The sequence below is a fragment of the Lolium rigidum genome, chromosome 6 (genome assembly GCF_022539505.1).
Source record: "Lolium rigidum isolate FL_2022 chromosome 6, APGP_CSIRO_Lrig_0.1, whole genome shotgun sequence".
NCBI classification, from domain to species: Eukaryota; Viridiplantae; Streptophyta; class Magnoliopsida; order Poales; family Poaceae; genus Lolium; species Lolium rigidum.
Window position 1 is genome coordinate 279,048,447 of NC_061513.1, and position 22,073 is coordinate 279,070,519.

Below are 22,073 nucleotides of genomic sequence, written 5' to 3' on the forward strand. Positions count from 1 at the left end.
TATGGTTTGGATCTTTGTATTGTATATTTGTATCTTGACTCGTTGGAGTCGTTGTTGTAATATATGTATCTTGTGGGCTCTATTGTAATCCTGTTGTAATGTTACCGCTCGTGTTAATTCCTCTGGCATCACGTGTGTGATTCGTCGCGCACGTCGTGTCGGAGGGCGTCTCAGAATCGATATCGTGCGGATTTCGGCGGGATCGCTGGAATCCTCAGGATACCGGTTCCGGGGCGTCACAAGTGTGAATGGATGTAGCTTAAGGTTCTAGGCGGAAGTTCAACTTAACAGTCTCCGCTGAAACACCGGTATATAAACAAGCAGCGAGTATTGGTAAATCTCTAAATGGGGATTTGAGATCTGGTGGGGGATTGTTGAAATATTGGGTCCACATTTGGTGGCCCATACTAGATTTCAGATTTTCCCTATAATCTCAAAGCCCACTTAGTGGCAGCCTTGTGAGTTTGAGCCCAAGTTGGTGGCAGCTCACTAGGGAGTGGCAAGAGGTGGGAAGTTTAGTCCCACATGGAAAGTTGGGAGGAAGTTAGACCACCTTATAAGGTGGGTTGTTCCACCACTAGTAAGTGAGTGAGAATAGGAGTGCTACACGCGCGCGCTCCTCCTCCTCCTCGCTCGCTCGTCTCGACTCGACTCGACTCGACTCGACACATCACGACGCGCGCGCCGCGCTCGTGGTGAGTGGACATATACACGAGTTAGGGTTTCCACCTCTCTCTGCTTGCGCCGACATCGTAGCCTACTCCATCTCGCGCGCCGACGTGCATTGGCGAACGGGAGAGCAGGTCTCCGGAACCGCTCGTCCTTGCGATCCTGTACGGGAGAGGGCGAATTAGGTTTTTGGGAAGCGCTCTGCGCGACTGCTCAAGCTCTTCATCACGGGTCGTCTTCCGTCCAAGTCGGGCGGTGCTGCCTACCGTCGTCTACAACGCCATCTACTTCGACCCGTCGTCCCCGTCGTCAACAACGTTGTCATCAACAACGTTACTGCTGCGACATCGTCTGCTACACCCGCCGACGTGCATTGGCGAACGGGAGAGCATGTCTCCGGAACCGCTCGTCCTTGCGATCCTGTACGGGAGAGGGCGAATTAGGTTTTTGGGAAGCGCTCTGCGCGATTGCTCAAGCTCTTCATCACGGGTCGTCTTCCATCCAAGTCGGGCGGTGCTGCCTACCGTCGTCTACAACGCCATCTACTTCGACCCGTCGTCCCCGTCGTCAACAACGTTGTCATCAACAACGTTACTGTCTGCGACATCGTCTGCTACACCTCCACCGCCACCTCCACCGGATCGGTACGTGCGACATATCTCGATCTGTTTAGCGATGGATGTTGTACTGTTTGCTCTACTACTGTTCATGTTGATCACTGCATCTAGTATGTTCGAGTTTCACATGTTAGTAGTTACTGTCGTCATGCTTAATATTCTGGAATTAATCATGGAAATTGTGCCTAATTATCCAACAGGGAGTTCCTGCGGCAGCGAGTCGCTGCCGGGGCTTGGTCATGCAGCGAACTATGTGGGGTCTTGGTCATGTGCTTAGCTAGCTCGATCTCTTGAGTTGTCCACTGGATCTGTGTGGCGTGGTGTGTTGTACCCAGCAACAATTCTTAGACTGCTCATAGTGGGAGTAACTTAGGTAGTAACATCACACATTTCAAGGTGTTTTGGTGACATGGCATAGCAATAAATGAAGAAAGAGATGAAGGTGGTAAGAGCAAGAACAATAATAAAGCCTGCTGCTGACTATATACACATGCCAGGTCACTTAGAGTAAACGGCAGTACAATAGATCTGGCTATTAAGTTGGCTCTAACGATTACTTAAGCAATTAATGTATTGCATGGGCTGGTTGCATGCAAGACTCAGGCAAGCAGGTAGAGCCAGCTTTATCGCCCGCGTGAGGCTGCATGCGAGCTGTACCTTCTCGTTTTTTGTGTTGTAGCCCGGCGATTGAAGAATCGCCCGCTCTGTTCTCTCTCCTCATTTCTCTCTCATCCAGCTAAGATTTTGCTGATGTGGACAAGCTTATAGCCTGCTGAGTAGGCTCTATTGTACTTGCTCTAACTAGCTATGTTACCATAACATCACACATCCCAAGATAAAATGAGTCTACAAACTAATAAATAAGACTTTGCATGATACCATCTCTAAGTTACTTTCCACTATGAAGGTAGTAACATGAACTAGTAACTTATGCATGACACCACCTTATGTTACTCCCCACTATGAGCAGCCTTATTGATATTATGTCTCGGCATTTAATAAAGCACATGGGTTCAAAAAATAAAAGCCCACATGTTGAGAATATTTCGTACGGTGGTGCCAGAGTTGACCTTACATCACCCTGCACACGTTTCCAACGAGAGGTTCATATAATTTGGCAATTGCATCGTTAAATACTGAAGTAAACCGCGAGTAGGCATCAACAGAAAAGTACTTTTCAAATCAGCAAGACAACAACGACTAATCACTATGGCAGGTAGAGATCGATTTATCAACTACTAGGGTCAAGGGGAATCAACATGTCAGCTGTAGTATGTTTAGAACCATCAATCAATTTTCCTGCTGGTAGAATAAACAAACTATGAATACAAGACAAAAGGCATAGTTATACTACCTCCATTTCAAGGATTAAGAAACCCTCGTTTTACGTGATTTTTGTTTGATTAAGAATTACTTCAAATAGATAAACATTATTTATATGAAATTAGATCATTAAAAAGTGTTTTTCAATACGAATCCAACGATACTAATTACATATAATATAATTAAGATTTTATTGTTCAATTTTTATGATCAAAGTTTATCTTGAAATAAGCGTGCGCCTTATTCCTTGAAACGGAGGTAGTAATTTATAGCTATTTCCAACTCTAATATGTTTATTAGCACCAGCTAACTCACGGGAAACACGTATTGTGCTCGTTTTCAGGGATTACAAGTATAGTGCTGACCTTCAGATGCATGTTGTGAAAACAATAGTCGTAAAATGATTTATCTTAACAATGTTATGTAGGATAATTAGGCAAATGGAAGGAATGGAAATGAAAAAAAGGGTTTTGGCCCTTTAGCCAATGACGAAAACGAACCAGGCATTTTTCACCATTATATGAGATGTCTCCTCTTAGTCACATGTTTTCTTATTTGATTTCAGTCACCCAATATTTTTCATATTACAAACATTAATTATTAGAGGTACTAGTGAGGAATAATCTATTGTATAACATGTGTCTATATCTTCTCTAAGTGACATAGAATGCATGAGAAAATAAAGTCTTATCCGACCATTATGCAGTCTCACCGAGTGAGGGCTGCCCTCGGCGTAGCCTACGCCAACGACCTAAGGTGGCTACGCGCTGAGGGTTTCCAATCGTCGGTGTAGCGATCCATTCCTGTTGTGAGAGGTCGATGGCAGATGGACGGACTAGGGCGACTGGAAACTGCTAGATGAAACTCATCTGCCGATTCTGACTCGAGCTTAAGGCCACCACCGCTGCCACCTGCCTGCACGCTATCCGCTCCTCATTCTCATTCCTTCTATATTTTTTTTTTCAATCGCGCAATTGGATTTCCGATAGCTCGATACGCTTCTTAATCTGGTTAGTTGAGGTCCGGCCAGCTGGAAATCCGCTCCATGTTTCCTCTGTGCATCTGATTTTAGTGGATCGACTGTGTCTGCTGCTACCTCTGACTCTGAGCCACCAGACTACTACTTATTTTGACTTTTGGGCGTCTTGGTTTTGGTCTCCTAGTTAATTTAACGCTGGGCCACAACCATACTCCATCTATCCTTGAATAAGTAGATGTTTAATCTTAAACTTTGTCATGAAACTGTTCAAAAAAAAAAAAACTTTGTCATGAAAGAGTGCATTTCTGAATTTTTGGCAAAAAGGAGGATCACCTCCACGAGTGAATTGTCAAAAAGGACCACCTTCGAGTGAAATGGTCAAAAAAAAAAAACCACCTACGCCGTGATGGCAAGCTCGCTAAGCGACACGTGGCACTTGCCGCCACAGCCTCTGGCGGCAAGCTCCCCCACGTATTGTTCACCCACAGCCTGTGAGCAGTGCCTACTGCCACGGGTGGTGGCGGCAGGTGCCACGTATCGCTTGTCGGTGAGTGAACAGTACATGCCGCCACAGGCTATGGCGGCAGGTGCTACGTGTCGCTTGGGGGAGCTTGCCGCTAGGTGGTCTCTTTTGTCAATTTCATTCGAAGGTGGTCCTTTTTGACAATTCACTCGTGAAAGTGGTTCTTTTTGCAAAAAATTCTGCATTTCTATATCTATAATGCATTTTAAAATAGCAAAAATTAATTCTCTCTTATCGGATGAAAATCAAAACCAATGATATTCATCACATGTCATCATAATTTTGTACGTGCGCTTAGCTTATTGGCGATAATAGAATTAAAGGTGAGAGAAATGTTGATTTATATCTTCCTAATGTAAATTATTTTTCCACTTGTTAATCTCTTTTGAAAACCCCGCACATTTATATGTTTTGAAAAATGTAGCTATTACTAATAGAGACCCCGTGACCACAAATCTTACAGACTACTACAACCAGCCAACAAACAATTCGACACGTACTACATTATTACCATCAAAATGGCCGCGAGTACTGTCTATGCCGCCGTTGTGATGGTCATCCCAAAGATGGCTACCGACGCCGCCGACAGCAACGGCACTACGGCGGCCGCCACACGCGCCGCCTTTGCCCCGTCAGAGTGGGGCGACTATTTCATCACCTACGACCCTCCTCTCGCGCAGGTGCAGACACATACATCTAGCTCCGTAGTGCTTCACATTGTTCAGTGCAAATGCGTAACGATCGATTCTACGAGTTCTCCAATTACCTTACTGGCATGTTTCTGTGTGTGTGCGTCTCCGTGTACGCAGAGGTCCGAGGAGTGGATGAGGGACAGGGCAGAGGAGCTGAAGCAGCGAGTGCGGAAGATGTTCGTCTTCGAGGACGGCAGCGTGGCCGGCGCGGTGGCACTTGTGGACACGCTCGAGCGTCTCGGCCTAGACGGCCACTTCCGCGAGGAGATCACCGCGGCCATAACCCGTATCCACCTCGTCGGGCTGGAAAGCACCGGGTTCGTTGGCGGCTCCGATGCCCATGATCTTGGCGTCACTGCTACTCGGTTCCGTCTGCTCCGGCAACACGGGCTATGGGTGTCCACAGGTAGCTTGTAAAAGCTAACCTCTAATCAATATCCTCAGATTTTTTTCGATAAAGGAGCAGCAGCCCCAGCCTCTGCATCAATCGATGCACACGGCCTTTTATTGAACTTATAAAGTATCAAGTATCAAGTAAAAAGTACAAAAGGCATAGGGTAACAAACAAATATGTGACCGACTTGGTTGCCACATACATCAACCAGCGGAACAATGAAACATCTAAATAGGCTAGCCATACTCTATCCTATTAATGTGTCGCCACCCAGTAGCCCGGTAGTAGAAATCCTGAGTAAGCACCAGCAGTCTGTTGCATCCAGTATCCATATCCTTCCGCTGATCCTCCGGTAGCAGGAAAGCCCATAACCGTATCCAGTGCACAGCTCGAAGAATAACCTGCAAAAAGTTAGTACCCTTTTGATTATTAAAAATCATATCATTTCTAGTGTTCCATATTGTCCAACATATAGCAGATATACCAATCCTAATTTTCAGTTTATCTTTCTTCGGAACTCCATACAACCAGTTCCCAAACATATTATTAATACTCGTAGGTGGCGGAAAACAATATCCTCAGATATTAGCAATAGATATAGTATGATCTGTCCGCGTAATTGCGTATATGTGTATTACAGATGTGTTCGATAGGTTCAGGGACGGCGACGGCAGTTTCAGCACGAGCCTAAGCAGCAACATCGACGACCCGAGAATTCTACTGAGCTTGTACAATGCGGCTCACATGGCGGTGCCGGGCGACGTGGACGCCGTCCTCGACAACGCTAGGGTCTTCGCACGGCGACACCTGGAAGCAATGGCAAGAGGCGAGCTGCGGTCGCCGGCGGCGGAGCAAGTCGCCCGCGCCCTTGATCACCCTCTCCCGCGGTTCACGGGGCTGCTGGAGACCATGCGTTACGTTGCCGAGTATGCGCAGGAGGTGACGCACGACGGCACAATCCTAGAACTTGCTCGGCTCAATTCTAACCTCATGAGGTGCCTTCACCTCAGGGAGCTAAAGGCCCTTAGCATGTAAGTCTAATTTTTGCCTTTGCCATAATGTTTCGATCTGCATCAGTTGACTTTATAAGAGAGTAAACTCGATATCGGTTATCTCGATTAACCGACCTGTAGATGGTGGAGGGACCTATACGACACCGTGAATTCTAAGGTATGCTCGGGACCGTATGGTGGAGATCTACTTTTGGAGCTGCGGAATGATCCCCGAGGAGGAGTTCTCGCGTGCACGTTTGATGTTCGCCAAGACGTTTGGACTTGTGTCTATTCTAGATGATACCTACGATGTCCATGCAAGTGCAGAGGAGTGTCTTAGTCTTACGCAAGCCATGCAGAGGTGCGAACATTCATTTGATACCTACTATGAGAAATTCAGTTTGCGTAATTGCAAGCGTGCTTTAACTGTTCAAATTTAAGTTTCGTTCAATTCTTATTAAGGCCGCACGTCTCATTTTGTATGCAGATGGGATGAAAGTGCGGTTCCTGTTCTACCTGAATACCTACGCGTCCTATACATCAAAACACTAAGCACCTTCAAAGAGTTTGAGGATCTGTTAGAACCACACGAGAAGTACCGAATGTCATATGCCAAAAAAGCGGTATATGTAGCCTCACTGTAAATGCACTAACAAATAAATAGATATAGTTTTTATTTGTTCTCATCTAGTCTCTCGGAAACAGAACTTTGTGGTTTCACTTTAAGTACCTATAAGAAAAAGAAATTAGTCTACCAAATATTTTAAAATTGGCCATCAAAAATTGAGCGGGTGTATTTCAGAGTAGAAGGTACCAATAAAACAGTTTTTCTTACTTTGATGACAGAATAGATCGAACGGCCGGCTAGTCGTCCCGTCCCTTATAATATTCCTAAACTAATTGTGTTATTTAAACCATTGTGCATGCAGTACCAGCTGCAGGCGGAATATTATATGCAAGAGGCCCACTGGTCGAGCGAGAAGTATCGGCCGAGCTTCAAGGAACACGAGGAGCTGTGTGGTAAGTCTTGTGGTCTGATAATGCTTAATCTGGTGCCTCTCATGGGCTACGGCGCCAGCGCAACCAAGGAGTTGTTTGATTGGGCGTTTGCCATCCCTGATGTGGTCCGCGCTGGAACGCAGATCGGCCGCTTCCTCAACGACATCTCCTCTTACAAGGTACATTGCATTTCTGTTGTAGAAAAGGAAAAACCAGAAAGAGTATATAACCACCGACGTCGCCACCGTGTATGCAGCTGGGGAAGAACAAGAAGGACCTCCCTAGCGGCGTGGAGTGCTACATGATGGAGAAGGGCGTGACAGGGGAGGAGGCCGTGGCGGCAATCGCCGCCATGACCGAGGATAGGTGGAGGACAATGAACAAGGCATGCATGGAGATGGACCGCGCGCTCCTGCCTGTGGCGCACCTAGTGGTGAATATTGCGAGATCGAACGAAGTAATCTACCTCCACTACAGGAATGGGGCTATATGCCGAGGGCCGGGAACCCTCGGCGTAGCATGCTTTGGCCCTCGGCGTAGGCTATGCCGAGGGCCGCCCTCGGCATAGCTCCTCGGCGTGTAGGTCCCTCGGCAAAGGCACTATCGCCGTCGGCGTAGCCCGGCCCTCGGCGTAGCACGCTACGCCGACGGCAAAACCCTCGGCATAGACTTTTAAAAAATTCAAATTTCCCGTTTCCAAAAAAATTCAAAAAAAAAAATTCGAAAAAAAATATATTTTTTTCTATATGCCGACGGCAAAACCCTAGGCATAGACTTTTAAATTTTTTAAAATTTTAATTTCTTTTACACAATTTTTTTCCTTTTTTTCTTTTTTTTTCTTTTTTTTACTTGTTTATCTTTCACCCAATACACTTTTAACTCTAACTACACTTAATCTTATGTCAAATTACAATCATGGTTAAACTTCCCAGTCGGTCACCCATCCTCACACTACTCCGGCCTCAGCACGCTTAACTTCTTGGTTCCATTCGGATGAGCTTCCATTATAGAATTGACACCTCTTGCCGATAATAATAGCATATCAACCCTATTAACCCTTGAACCGTGATGCACACTTCTTTATTTTTGAATCCCAAACAATTACTTAAGTAGACAACAATGAATATATATAAGTAATAATAATATTGAATTCAAATAAAAATAAAATGATTTTATTTTTTGGTCTTTTTTCTATTTAATATTGAATAATTAATATCTTTAAATCGGAAAATCAAAATTCCACAAATAATATGTCTAAATCGATCAGAAAAATGAGAGGAATCTAAATATAACATACATATCATCATTTGAACCTAAAAATTAGAGGAATCCAAATATGACGCCCAATTTGCCATGTGGCCAAAACAGCCCCCTCGCGAGATGCGAAATGGCCGTATCGGGCGGGCTGGTGCACCGTTCGCCAACACGCTAAACGGACAAAAATTAGCACATAAAGTGATGTGTTATAGACATAAAAAAAAAATTTGCGGAATTTATTGAGCGACGGAAAGTGTACCCCTAGTTCAAATCCGGTCAGTTTCCAGCGGATTCGGCGGGACACCGCAGGAAGCCGCATGGATTCCCAGATAGCTAGCGCGCACATATGGCATGTGATATGTGGTGCGAAGGCGGTGTCCTACCACTACGCGGAGGTCTCGCGCAATACTAAAATGCGCCCCATGTAGGCTGCTTCACAAAATAAACCCGTTTTGGCACCCCGAAAATGAAAAAACCATCGCTCATCGGTCGGATTGGAAATCCGCTCCCGGGGCCTTGCTTCCCATCCCAGGGACCACGCACATGCCAAATATGGCCTCGTTCCGACAAACTATGCGGTGTCACGGGCCGTTTCCTACTCATTTGCCCTAAAAGCCATAGAACTTCGGACGTGATAGCCCTGTTTGTGAAGGGTTTTCCAAAATAATTGCCGTATCCTAATTCCGACTTTTGGAGTGGTTACTAGAACACATAAAATGACGCCATGCGGCTCCGCGGGATTTTCTGACTTTGTTTAAATTGTCATTTGGCCAAAACGGGCCCCCACGGAGATGCGGTATGTCCGTACCGGGCGCGCTGGTGCACCCGTTTACCATCGCGCTAGACGGACAAAAATTGGCACATAAATTGATATGTCATAGACCTAAAAACATTTTTTGCGGAATTTATTGAGCGACGGAAAATGTAGCCCTAGTTCAAATCCGGTCACTTTCCAGCGGATTCGGCGGGACACCGCAGGAAGCCGCCAGATAGCTAGCGTGCACATATGGCATGTGATATGTGGTGCGAAGGCGGTGTCCTACCACTACGCAGAGGTCTCGCGCAATACTAAAATGCGCCTTATGTAGTTCCTTCACAAAAAAAACCCGTTTTGGCACCCCAAAAATGAAAAAACCATCGCCCATGGGTCGGATTGGAAATCCGCTCCCGGGGCCTTGCTTCCCATCCCAGGGACCACGCACGTGCCAAATATGGCCTCGTTCCGACAAACTATGCGGTGTCACGGGTCGTTTCCTACTCATTTGCCCTAAAAGCCATAGAACTCCGGACGTGATAGCCCTGTTTGTGAAGGGTTTTCCAAAATAATTGCCGTATCCTAATTCCGACATTTGGAGTGGTTACTAGGACACATAAAATGACGCCATGCGGCTCCGCGGGATTTTCTGACTTTGTTTAAATTGTCATTTGGCCAAAACGGGCCCCCACGGAGATGCGGTATGGCCGTACCGGGCGCGCTGGTGCACCCGTTTACCATCGCGCTAAACGGACAAAAATTAGCACATAAACTGATATGTCATAGACCTAAAAACAATTTTTGCGGAATTTATTGAGCGACGGAAAGTGTAGCCCTAGTTCAAATCCGGTCACTTTTCAGCGGATTCGGCGGGACACCGCGAGAAGCCGCATGGATTCCCGGATAGCTAGCGCGCACATATGGCATGTGATATGGGGTGCGAAGGCGGTGTCCTACCACTACGCGAGAGGTCTCGCGCAATACTAAAATGCGCCCCATGTAGTTCCTTCACAAAAAAACCTGTTTTGGCACCCCAAAAATGAAAAAACCATCGCCCATGGGTCGGATTGGAAATGCGCTCCCGGGGCATTGCTTCCCATCCCAGGGACCACGCACGTGCCAAATATGGTCTCGTTCCGACAAACTATGCGGTGTCACGGGCCGTTTCCTACTCATTGCCCTAAAAGCCATAGAAATACGGACTTGATAGCCCTGTTCGTGAAGGGTTTTCCAAAATAATTGTCGTATCCCAATTCCATCTTTTGGAGTGGTTACTAGGACACATAAAATGATGCCATGCGGCTCCGCGAGATTTTCTGACTTCGTTTAAATTGCCATACGGCTAAAACGGGAACCTGAGAACATATAAGAAAGTGATTGAATTGTTTCTATGTTAACATGTTATTCTACATGATTCAAATATGCATGATTTTGACATAAACGGGTAGAGGATGTTTTTCTGAACATTTTGATACCTCATACGCATTTTTCGACATCATATGAATTAGTTATGATTTTTACAAAATTAGACAAATTTGAAAAATAGCCTACGCCGAGGGTGGCCGTCGGCGTAGCCCTGTCTACGCCTAGGGCCAAAGATATGCCGAGGGCTGCCCTCGGCGTAGAGGTCGCTACGCCGACGGCCACGTTTCGCCGAGTGTTGAAACGGCAGGCTGGCCTGGCCGGGCCATACGCCGACGGCCCCGACTTTTGGCCGTCGGCGTATAGCCTGGCCCTCGGCATAGCCTCCCATTCCTGTAGTATAGTGCTGACCTTCAGATGCATGTTGTGAAAACAATAGTCGTAAAATGATTTATCTTAACAATGTTATGTAGGATAATTAGGCAAATGGAAGGAATGGAAATGAAAACAAGGGTTTTGGCCCTTTAGCCAATGACGAAAACGAACCAGGCATTTTTCACCATTATATGAGATGTCTCCTCTTAGTCACATGTTTTCTTATTTGATTTCAGTCACCCAATATTTTTCATATTACAAACATTAATTATTAGAGGTACTAGTGAGGAATAATCTATTGTATAACATGTGTCTATATCTTCTCTAAGTGACATAGAATGCATGAGAAAATAAAGTCTTATCCGACCATTATGCAGTCTCACCGAGTGAGGGCTGCCCTCGGCGTAGCCTCCGCCAACGACCTAAGGTGGCTACGCGCGCTGAGGGTTTCCAATCGTCGGTGTAGCGATCCATTCCTGTTGTGAGAGGTCGATGGCAGACGGACGGACTAGGGCGACTGGAAACTGCTAGATGAAACTCATCTGCTGATTCTGACTCGAGCTTAAGGCCACCACCGCTGCCACCTGCCTGCACGCTATCCGCTCCTCATTCTCATTCCTTCTATGCTTTTTCTTTTCAATCGCGCAATTGGATTTCCGATAGCTCGATAGGCTTCTTAATCTGGTTAGTTGAGGTCCGGCCAGCTGGAAATCCGCTCCATGTTTCCTCTGTGCATCTGATTTTAGTGGATCGACTGTGTCTGCTGCTACCTCTGACTCTGAGCCACCAGACTACTACTTATTTTGACTTTTGGGCGTCTTGGTTTTGGTCTCCTATTTAATTTAACGCTGGGCCACAACCATACTCCATCTATCCTTGAATAAGTAGATGTTTAATCTTAAACTTTGTCATGAAACTGTTCAAAAAAAAAACTTTGTCATGAAAGAGTGCATTTCTGAATTTTTGGCAAAAAGGAGGATCACCTCCACGAGTGAATTGTCAAAAAGGACCACCTTCGAGTGAAATGGTCAAAAAAAAAAAACCACCTACGCCGTGATGGCAAGCTCGCTAAGCGACACGTGGCACTTGCTGCCACAGCCTCTAGCGGCAAGCTCCCCCACGTATTGTTCACCCACAGCCTGTGAGCAGTGCCTGCTGCCACGGGTGGTGGCGGCAGGTGCCACGTGTCGCTTGTCGGTGAGTGAATAGTACATGCCCCCACAGGCTATGGCGGCAGGTGCTACGTGTCGCTTGGGGGAGCTTGCCGCCAGGTGGTCTTTTTTGTCAATTTCATTCGAAGGTGGTCCTTTTTGACATTTCACTCGTGAAAGTGGTTCTTTTTGCAAAAAAATTCTGCATTTCTATATCTATAATGCATTTTTAAAATAGCAAAAATTAATTCTCTCTTATCGGATGAAAATCAAAACCAATGATATTCATCACATGTCATCGTAATTTTGTACGTGCGCTTAGCTTATTGGCGATAATAGAATTAAAGGTGAGAGAAATGTTGATTTATATCTTCCTAATGTAAATTATTTTTCCACTTGATAATCTCTTTTGAAAACCCCGCACATTTATATGTTTTGAAAAATGTAGGAAAGCTTGGTTGTGGGTCTATTAATAGAGACCCCGTGACCACAAATCTTACAGACTACTACAACCAGCCAACAAACAATTCGGCACGTACTACATTATTACCATCAAAATGGCCGCGAGTACTGTCTATGCCGCCGTTGTGATGGTCATCCCAAAGATGGCTACCGACGCTGCCGACAGCAACGGCACTACGGCGGCCGCCACACGCGCCGCCTTTGCCCCGTCAGAGTGGGGCGACTATTTCATCACCTACGACCCTCCTCTCGCGCAGGTGCAGACACATACATCTAGCTTCGTAGTGCTTCACATTGTTCAGTGCAAATGCGTAACGATCGATTCTACGAGTTCTCCAATTACCTTACTGGCATGTTTCTGTGTGTGTGCGTCTCCGTGTACGCAGAGGTCCGAGGAGTGGATGAGGGAGAGGGCAGAGGAGCTGAAGCAGCGAGTGCAGAAGATGTTCGTGTTCGAGGACGGCAGCGTGGCCGGCGCGGTGGCACTTGTGGACACGCTCGAGCGTCTCAGCCTAGACGGCCACTTCCGCGAGGAGATCACCGCGGCCATAACCCGTATCTACCTCGTCGGGCTGGAAAGCCCCGGGTTCGTTGGCAGCTCCGATGCCCATGATCTTGGCGTCACTGCTACTCGGTTCCGTCTGCTCCGGCAACACGGGCTATGGGTGTCCACAGGTAGCTTGTAAAAGCTAACCTCTAATCAATATCCTCAGATATTAGCAATAGATATAGTATGATCTGTCCGCGTAATTGCGTATATGTGTATTACAGATGTGTTCGATAGGTTCAGGGACGGCGACGGCAATTTCAGCGCGAGCCTAAGCAGCAACATCGACGACCCGAGAATTCTACTGAGCTTGTACAATGCGGCTCACATGGCGGTGCCGGGCGACGTGGATGCCGTCCTCGACAACGCTAGGGTCTTCGCACGGCGACACCTGGAAGCCATGGCAAGAGGCGAGCTGCGGTCGCCGGCGGCGGAGCAAGTCGCCCGCGCCCTTGATCACCCTCTCCCGCGGTTCACGGGGCTGCTGGAGACCATGCGTTACGTTGCCGAGTATGCGCAGGAGGTGACGCACGACGGCACAATCCTAGAACTTGCTCGGCTCAATTCTAACCTCATGAGGTGCCTTCACCTCAGGGAGCTAAAGGCCCTTAGCATGTAAGTCTAGTTTTTGCCTTTGCCATAATGTTTCGATCTGCATCAGTTGATGACAAAACTTTATAAGAGAATAAACTCGATAACGGTTATCTCGATTAACCTGTAGATGGTGGAGGGATCTATACGAAACAGTGAATCTAAGGTATGCTCGGGACCGTATGGTGGAGATCTACTTTTGGAGCTGCGGAATGATCCCCGAGGAGGAGTTCTCGCGTGCACGTTTGATGTTCGCCAAGACGTTTGGACTTGTGTCTATTCTTGATGATACCTACGATGTCCATGCAACTGCAGAGGAGTGTCTTAGTCTTACCCAAGCCATGCAGAGGTGCGAACATCCATTTGATACCTACTATGAGAAATTCAGTTTGCGTAATTGCAAGCGTGCTTTAACTGTTCAAATTTAAGTTTCGTTCAATTCTTATTAAGGCCGCACGTCTCATTTTGTATGCAGATGGGATGAAAGTGCGGTTCCTGTTCTACCTGAATACCTACGCGTCCTATACATCAAAACACTAAGCATCTTCAAAGAGTTTGAGGATCTGTTAGAACCACACGAGAAGTACCGAATGTCATATGCCAAAAAAGCGGTATGTAGCCTCACTGTAAATGCACTAACAAATAAATAGTAGTCTTTATTTGTTCTCATCTAGTCTCTCCGAAACAGAACTTTGTGGTTTCACTTAAGTACGTACGGAGTATAGTTTAGGACGATAAAATGAATGAAATCGGCGTACCTATAAGAAAAAGAAATTTGTCTACCAAATATTTTAAAATTGGCCATCAAAAATTGAGCGGGTGTATTTCAGAACTAATTGTGTTATTTAAACCATTGTGCATGCAGTACCAGCTGCAGGCGGAATATTATATGCAAGAGGCCCACTGGTCGAGCGAGAAGTATCGGCCGAGCTTCAAGGAACACGAGGAGCTGTGTGGTAAGTCTTGTGGTCTGATAATGCTTAATCTGGTGGCCCTCATGGGCTACGGCGCCAGCGCAACCAAGGAGTTGTTTGATTGGGCGTTTGCCATCCCTGATGTGGTCCGCGCTGGCACGCAGATCGGCCGCTTCCTCAACGACATCTCCTCTTACAAGGTACATTGCATTTCTGTTGTAGAAAAGGAAAAACCAGGAAGAATATATAACCACTGACGTCGCCGCGCGCCGTGTATGCAGCTAGGGAAGAACAAGAAGGACCTCCCTAGCGGCGTGGAGTGCTACATGATGGAGAAGGGCGTGACAGGGGAGGAGGCCGTGGCGGCAATCGCCGCCATGACCGAGGATAGGTGGAGGACAATGAACAAGGCGTGCATGGAGATGGACCGCGCGCTCCTGCCTGTGGCGCAGCTAGTGGCGAACATTGCGAGATCGAACGAAGTAATCTACCTCCACGGCAGGGATGGCTATACCTTCGGCAGCCACGTCAAGGACCTCGTGACGGCTCTCTTCCTTGATCCCATCCCCCTTTAAGCTGCCATTTCGTCACCATATTTCAATTACTTTATTAATCCTGAAGTTCGAAGTTTTTAAATGGAATAAGTATGTGTATGCGGGCCTGTACATGTTTATTTGGCCGTAACGCTCCATTGACTTCACTTTGCTCCCCTCATCGGTCACATGGTCACCTTCCTTCGTACAAAAGCCTTGTTAAGAAAAGTAGTAAAACAAGTTAGCTGACACGGCTTTTATTAGTGTGAACTATTGAGCTATTTGGATGACCCTCGTGGTGGTATATATAAATGTACAAGATTTAGAGGACAGGAAAGCTAATGACTTGGAATATAAGACAATGCTACCTCTATAATCTAAGTTTGTCTTTAAATTCAAGCATTCCCCCTCTGTCATTGTGGGAGAAGGTCTTGTGCTTCCGTCGTCTTCACCACTTCACCATCATCAACAACTTATCTCATGGCGGCAACCTAGGACGGTGACTAGATCCCCTTGTGGTGTATTCCCCATCTTCCTTTTATTTCCCCTCGCGGTCACAACACGGTATTGTGGGCGCTAATGATGACACACAATTTGGGCGTGCAGCTATCTTCGATTGGTAGATGTAGAATTAGGCCTTGTTCTCGATGTCGAGCTAGCTGATCTTGATGTACTAGCCGTGGTCAATGATGTCGTCATCATAGTCGGTGTAGCCACACAAAAAATGCTTCGTGTGTATGTGGAGAAGCTACCATTGTATACGTTTTGCACCTTATAAAGGTGTTGTCATGGGTGTCATATTGATGTCCGAGGACACGGTCGTAGGAGATTACAATATTGCTAGGCCTAAAAGAATTTCACTGAGCACGCCAATTTTGCTACGACCATTGCGCTTGTAGGGATCATCAAAAATGTATAGTGATGACGGTGCATCAATGTAGTCGATTATGTTGGTCGTGGTCAATGTTGCCACCGGTGTTATGTCTTGTAGTAATACTATCGCAAGACGTTGATGATGTGCGTCCATAAGGAAGGACGATGTGGCGATGGAGGTGATGGCGAGCATGTTGATGAAGACCATTTTAATGTAGACCTTGATGATGTAGCATCGTCTATAGCAACAACAAATGTGAAGATTTGTGCCGTATTTTTGGTGACACGCGCGTGCAAGCGCCATCAGCTCGCTTGCACAGGGAGAGCACGGCTTTTCCTCTTTTCGTCATCGCCGAACATAGCTCGTTGGAAAAGCCGAAATTGAGCGTGCCTTTTGAGCCAACTTTTGATCCGCTTTAAGAACCGTGTGATCCATGAACGAGTCAAACTTAACCCAACACATGCGGGTAACCGCACTTGCGAGCAGCCAAACTGAACCTTAGGATCTTCAAGGTGCGGACAGATGTAGCATGGATTCCTGAACAGATATTCTCCTACAGCAGTAGTTGTATGAAGATATCGAGTGCTTAGTTAAAAACGTGGTAATTTGTGATTGTACCAAAGAGATTAAGTGTCTCACGGCCATGTGTGTGAGCCTATAAAAGGTCATGTAAGAAAAAGGTTGGCTGTGAGAGGCAGCCAACGCCCATAACACTTGTATCTCCATTGCTATTTCTATGTGAGTTCAGAGGTAGCTAAAGGTAGAAGAAGAGGGGCTGCGAGGCGCAGCCCCAACACACCTAAGCTAATCAAGATGTTATATTTAAACCTCCATTGACATGGGCTTTCACCATGCTTGCCTCCAGCAGGAACGGGAACACTCCAATTACTTGTAAGTTCTCACGAAATCCATTCACCTTTGGTGTTCAAGATATTGATTAGGCGCAATATGTTAATTCCTAAAGCTAACATTTGTCACTACTTTAAAAAATATAATCAAAGGTAGTATATGCTTGGAGCAAGTTGTTTTTTGAGAGCGGGTGTCCATGTTATTGGTTCATGGTCTTTTAAATTTGGCGGTATAGTTGCTTGCTCTTCGCCGTCTTGAACAGCCGTGGTCACCACCTGACAGGGAAGCCGTGTGTGCTACTAGTTTCTCATCTGACCAAGTTGTGTTGCTCAAGTATCGTGGTGAAGCAATGTCCAAGGATTCAAAGGGTTACCTTGATCTGTCGAGATAAGTTGTTTCTGTTGAAGCTGAAGGAAGGCTTGACGTTTTCGTAGAGGCATATGTGCCGACTTCTGGAGGTATCATGGCACGAGGCCATGTCTCCTTCGTGCCCAAACGTTGCAACGCCAGTTAGCTAGAATTGACCTTGGTAACACCGAGGTAGCAATAATTGTTGCTTGGTCCCTTCTTGTCACAGACAAGGATGATGTTGCGGTATATGGATGGGTGCCTGATGAAGAAGGCACGAGAAAATGAGGGCAACACTAGCGTTGCTTGCTTTGTGTGCTCAGTTTGTTGAAGTATCTTGGTATTTTCATGTCACAAGTAGCTATGCAAGTATTCGTGTATGTATGTTCCAACTATTTGTATATCAGCTGTTATGTTGTGTGAAGTAGTTTTGTTCGGATTAATCAGCGGTCTGTTTTTATGGTACGAACTTATAGCACAAACTTGATTTATTGAAAAATCTCAAAAATTAAATTCTTACTTTGGAGTCAAAAGAGGTCCTGGTGGATTGATATGTTTCTGTTTGTTGCTTGGTTGTTGGGCATCGAAATTATATTGTATATACATTTGGGATTTTTCAGCATGTTGGCAATGTTAACATGTTTTTAATGGAATAAATATGTGCATTAAATTTAAGCGTGCATCCGTACATGGACACTAATAAAGTGGTAAGCTCTTAAAAAACTGAGTGACCCTCTATCGCCAATTTTACTTAACATTGTACCTGATATGTGCGAAGAACTCGGGATAAATTGCAGGAGTGATGCCTCATCTAGTTGCTGACGGGCTTCCTATCTTGCAATATGCCGATGATACAATCTACTTTGTGGAGCATGTCCTCGAAAAGGCTAAAAACCCATAATTTAATACTTGCAACATTTAAACATTTGAACAACTTTCTTGTCTAAATATTATTTTTTGTAAGAGTTTGTTATTTTGTTTCGGAGAAGCTCGTGAATTTTCCATTCAATACGAACTGTTCGGCTGCGAGCAGTGCCGGTTCCCTATTAGATACCTGAAAATACCTGTAAGTTATCGACTCTTAAATGTCTAGTGAAAAAATGTTGAGATCCATTTGGAGAAATGGATGAGCAGTTGGAAAAAGGAACTCATTTCTGTCGGATTTATATGCAATTGGCAAGGACGGCAAAAATATAAGCTGAAAGTTGATGGTAGCGGAATAAAATAGTGTAATACATTCTTCAAGGGGTTGTAAGGCCACAAGAATTCTAGAATAAATCAGTACCATCACCTCTAGAATAAATCAGTACTGTAATACATTCTTCATAGTGCACGACCACAAAATAATGTAGTGAAATAGTGTAGCACACTTTTCTTCTTCATACTACCAGGGTTAGATACTTTCCCCTGGGCTACGAGTTCACTTCTACCCGATGGTGCAGCGTAGGTAATGCTCAAAACAAGCCCGAAGTGGTCACTAGGTAATACAGGTAATTCCAGCTTGCGGATTCCCTTGCGGAGTTTCTTCTCTATCGAGTACGATAGTCCAGGTATGGCCTCCTTCCCAATCATCTCGATGGCGTGGATCTTGAAATCTGGCAGCTTACACACGAACCGATCTACTCTCCCCTGCATCCTGGGGTCGCCTGATATCATGCCGTTAGATTTCGTGTCGTAGGTCCAGCCATCTTCACCTGGCTTCAACTCATCCCAGGCATCAACCCAGCCGCTTGGCAGAGGGAACTGCCCGTCCCCGGCGACCCAGTTCATGTCTCCGCAGAATATTACATTGCGGAAGCTGTCCAAAATCCTCACCGACTCAGTCGCCTGAGCTGCCCGCTCCTTGCTGTACATCTGATCTCGACCACATGGGCTCTCTAGGTGGCTTGTAGCCAACACCAGCTTGGTCACGCCTACAACGTTGGTGTCTGCCTTGCACAGCTCCCTTTCCATTACTGAGTTACCAAATGGGATGGAGTCAAAAGAATTCACATCCAATTTGCTCATCTGCACTTATTGCAATCGAAACACATTACTGGACATCATGAATACGGGAGAAAAAAGAGACTATGGAAAAAAGTTGATATGCAAATTTTCTTCCGATATGTCGTTTTATTACTCATAAGTAGCATCACAAATATACAATTCAAACAATTTTACACCTGGCCTCTGCATAGGTATGATACACTCAGACGCATTAAGTAAAAGTAGATACGCAAACAATATCCAGCAAAAACATGACATGAAAATCCAACTGTTTGCATACTCTGTATGTTAGATAACAAGTGAAGTGATGTCGAACATATGTAAAACCTAGATAACACCATGCAGATATATGTAAAAACATTTGGGTTTGGCCATTTGCGAAATATGCCGATTTATTTCTTTTTGGAAATAATTTCTTGGTCATACATATTGTTTTCAATGGTGTCATATATAAACAGATTGTTCATTGTGCATCTTGGTGACCATGAATTTCATTAATTTATTTGAAAAAGAGGAAGCCCCCTGGCCTCTGCTCCGATCGGTGTACACGTGCATATATTATTGCAAAGTATCATCCAGGTACGACCATGAAAATAAAAGGCTCACTAATTTATATTAATGGAGATTAGAAATTTGGGAGATCAGTACATTAAACTTGGGAGATGCTTGCACTTATGCAATGTATGGAGTTTCAGGGAATAATCAGTTAATACCTGCATGCAGAAATATCGCCTCTCCATGTACATGTCTATCTTATCTGATAGCGAGCACTTGTAGTCTTGCCACCAGCCAGATTTTTGGAGAAGCTGATATATGTTTGGTGTAATCTCCTGGAGTTACGCAGGAGAAGTTGAGCAGGGGACAAGACATAACATAAAGTTCAATGTGACAAATTCTGGACCTGGAAACATATAAGATCTGGGTTGTGGTGGTGAATAAGATCTCCAAGAGCTTTCATCCTTCTGCTCAGTTCCATATCCTCCCGAAACCATACATTGTATGTCATGACTTTGATAATCTTGTTATCCATCTCAGAATTTACTGCGGATATGCATTATATAAATTTTTAGCTAGACCACACAAAACTAGAAGCTTCTAACCTACCTATAAGTAGCTAGAACATTTGTTCTGCCGATCAGTTTAGACAAAAAAAAAAAGGTTCAATCATTTTAAGATGAGATCATGCTGAGTTTCAAGACAAACAACATATCATATGTAAGAAAAATCTGTTAGTGACTTCCATAGAATCATGTTGATTATATTCAAGATAACAGGAAACAAATGTTGATATCTTGCTCCTTGGTCAAAGAGGCAAATGAGCATGACAGCAATATTGGACATAAGGTGTAAGATTTATGTATAAGAAATTGACAGCAATAGCCAATATGGACATATCAGAGCAATAGCAGGAAACAAAGGTTATACTTCATCATTTTTAATAGTCAATGCAAAATATAAATACTGAATTTTCACTTTAGCCACAGTCGTGTCCTCACATTGGTTCGAGCCGCCATCCTCATCGACGACTGACGAAGCGAGCGCCATCTCTCTGGAGCTCCCATGGTGCGGGAGAAACGCGGCACCGGCGGTGGAAGATAGCTCGCCATCGCCAGGAGCCTGTGCGGGACGCGCGACGCAACACGCGTGGCAGGCGGCGGAGCTCCCGGGTTTGCAGACAGTGCAACAGCCGCGGGTCCTCCGCATAGGCATGTCCATGGTTGGGGAGAGGAGGCCGAGGCTGGAGGAGGCGCGAATGAAACCGTGGAAGGGAAAGAAACGGAAACAAATGGGGATGATGGTGCGCTAGCAAAATTCAGGAGAGAGAACGCGTTATCATTGTCGCTAATCAGCGTATACAAAAGAGACGTGGCTTGGCGATGATTAGCTTACTGCTGTTTATAAATGCATCTGTCAATTCGAACACTATTGTCGTGGCCTCTCTGGATCCAACGCATTCCAGGCATACAAGACATATGGGACTATGTGCGTAGATGTACATCTCTTTTTTTTCCATCTCAACTGCATGGAATATGTTGAATTTAGGAAGAAACTGTATGAACTCTGACTTTTTTTCTTTTGCAATCAAGACACTCAGAAATAAGCACATATACTCACCTCTATGAACGCACGTACACCTTACTTTTATAGGGACCACCTCAAATGGCTCCCTATCAAGAGGAACGTTATCTTCCGCTGAAAAATATTTTGCTTTTATAAGATAGCAAAATATTAAACCTAATGTTTAAAATCTGGTGGGTGGGGCTGCAGTTGTCCTCCTAACTATCAAACCACAGATTAACTTTAATCTTCTTTTTGGTTCTTAACTTTAACCTTCTATTCTCTTGTTCCAGGCATACATTTAGAAAGAAACTGCGTCAAGTAACGTACATGCACAAATGGCATACGTCTAATATTTGTTTGCTTCTCCCGACAATAAGAGAAGGCCAAAGAAGGGAAGGCCAAAGTTTATGTGGACTTCTCCAAATATTCTGAGTTTGTAATTACTTTACTCTCTCCATCCACTAATTAAATGACTCAGATTTGTTTACATAGTATTGTAGGCGCGATACATGGAACAAATCTATGTCCATGGAGGGTGTAACATATTTTAGGACGTTGAGTTAGTGGCATTTAACGGGACTTGATCCAACTAATTGCTTTATTTTAAAGAGAATAAACCTTTTTCTTACGCTAAACACTATACTCTCTCCGTCGTCCACAAATAAGTTCACTTCTAGCTTTTGCCTTTAATTTTTTAAAATTTAAACAAATATATAGCATAATATTGTTATATTATGAAACTACATTTTAAAACAAATCAAGTGGTACCAATTTGAATTGAAGAAAATTTGACTTACGGCAAATACTAGAAGTGCACTTAT

General features: G+C 45.0%; 2 protein-coding genes and 1 pseudogene across 2 annotated transcripts; 2 read left to right on the forward strand and 1 right to left on the reverse strand.

Annotated features, from left to right (window-relative positions):
• The first annotated feature begins 4,677 nt into the window (after positions 1-4,677).
• On the forward strand, positions 4,678-11,712 carry LOC124664206 (annotated as a pseudogene).
• A 980-nt stretch (positions 11,713-12,692) lies between these two features.
• Positions 12,693-15,176, forward strand: LOC124664207 (eudesmanediol synthase-like). The gene is made up of 7 exons (XM_047201781.1): positions 12,693-12,806; positions 12,936-13,224; positions 13,321-13,711; positions 13,818-14,036; positions 14,163-14,298; positions 14,553-14,801; positions 14,883-15,176. The coding sequence occupies exons 1-7, from the start codon at positions 12,693-12,695 to the stop codon at positions 15,174-15,176; spliced, it is 1,692 nt and encodes a 563-aa protein (XP_047057737.1).
• Positions 15,177-18,528: 3,352 nt separating this feature from the next.
• Positions 18,529-20,907, reverse strand: LOC124664209. Its single transcript, XM_047201782.1, has 4 exons — positions 20,688-20,907; positions 20,093-20,232; positions 19,905-20,021; positions 18,529-19,212 (listed from the first exon to the last, which is right to left on the reverse strand). Exons 1-4 carry the CDS (start codon positions 20,905-20,907, stop codon positions 18,529-18,531), a joined length of 1,161 nt encoding a protein of 386 aa, XP_047057738.1.
• Between the last annotated feature and the right edge of the window lie 1,166 nt (positions 20,908-22,073).

Coding starts and splice junctions, on each gene's coding strand:
- LOC124664207 (XM_047201781.1), top strand. CDS start 12,693: ATGGCTACCGACGCTGCCGACAGCAACGGCACTACGGCGGCCGCCACA. Junction 12,807..12,935: donor ACGACCCTCCTCTCGCGCAG/GTGCAGACACAT, acceptor CCGTGTACGCAG/AGGTCCGAGGAGTGGATGAG. Junction 14,037..14,162: donor CTTACCCAAGCCATGCAGAG/GTGCGAACATCC, acceptor TTTTGTATGCAG/ATGGGATGAAAGTGCGGTTC.
- LOC124664209 (XM_047201782.1), bottom strand. CDS start 20,907: ATGGACATGCCTATGCGGAGGACCCGCGGCTGTTGCACTGTCTGCAAA. Junction 20,233..20,687: donor GGATGGCGGCTCGAACCAAT/GTGAGGACACGA, acceptor GCATATCCGCAG/TAAATTCTGAGATGGATAAC. Junction 19,213..19,904: donor GGCGATATTTCTGCATGCAG/GTATTAACTGAT, acceptor CAATAAGTGCAG/ATGAGCAAATTGGATGTGAA.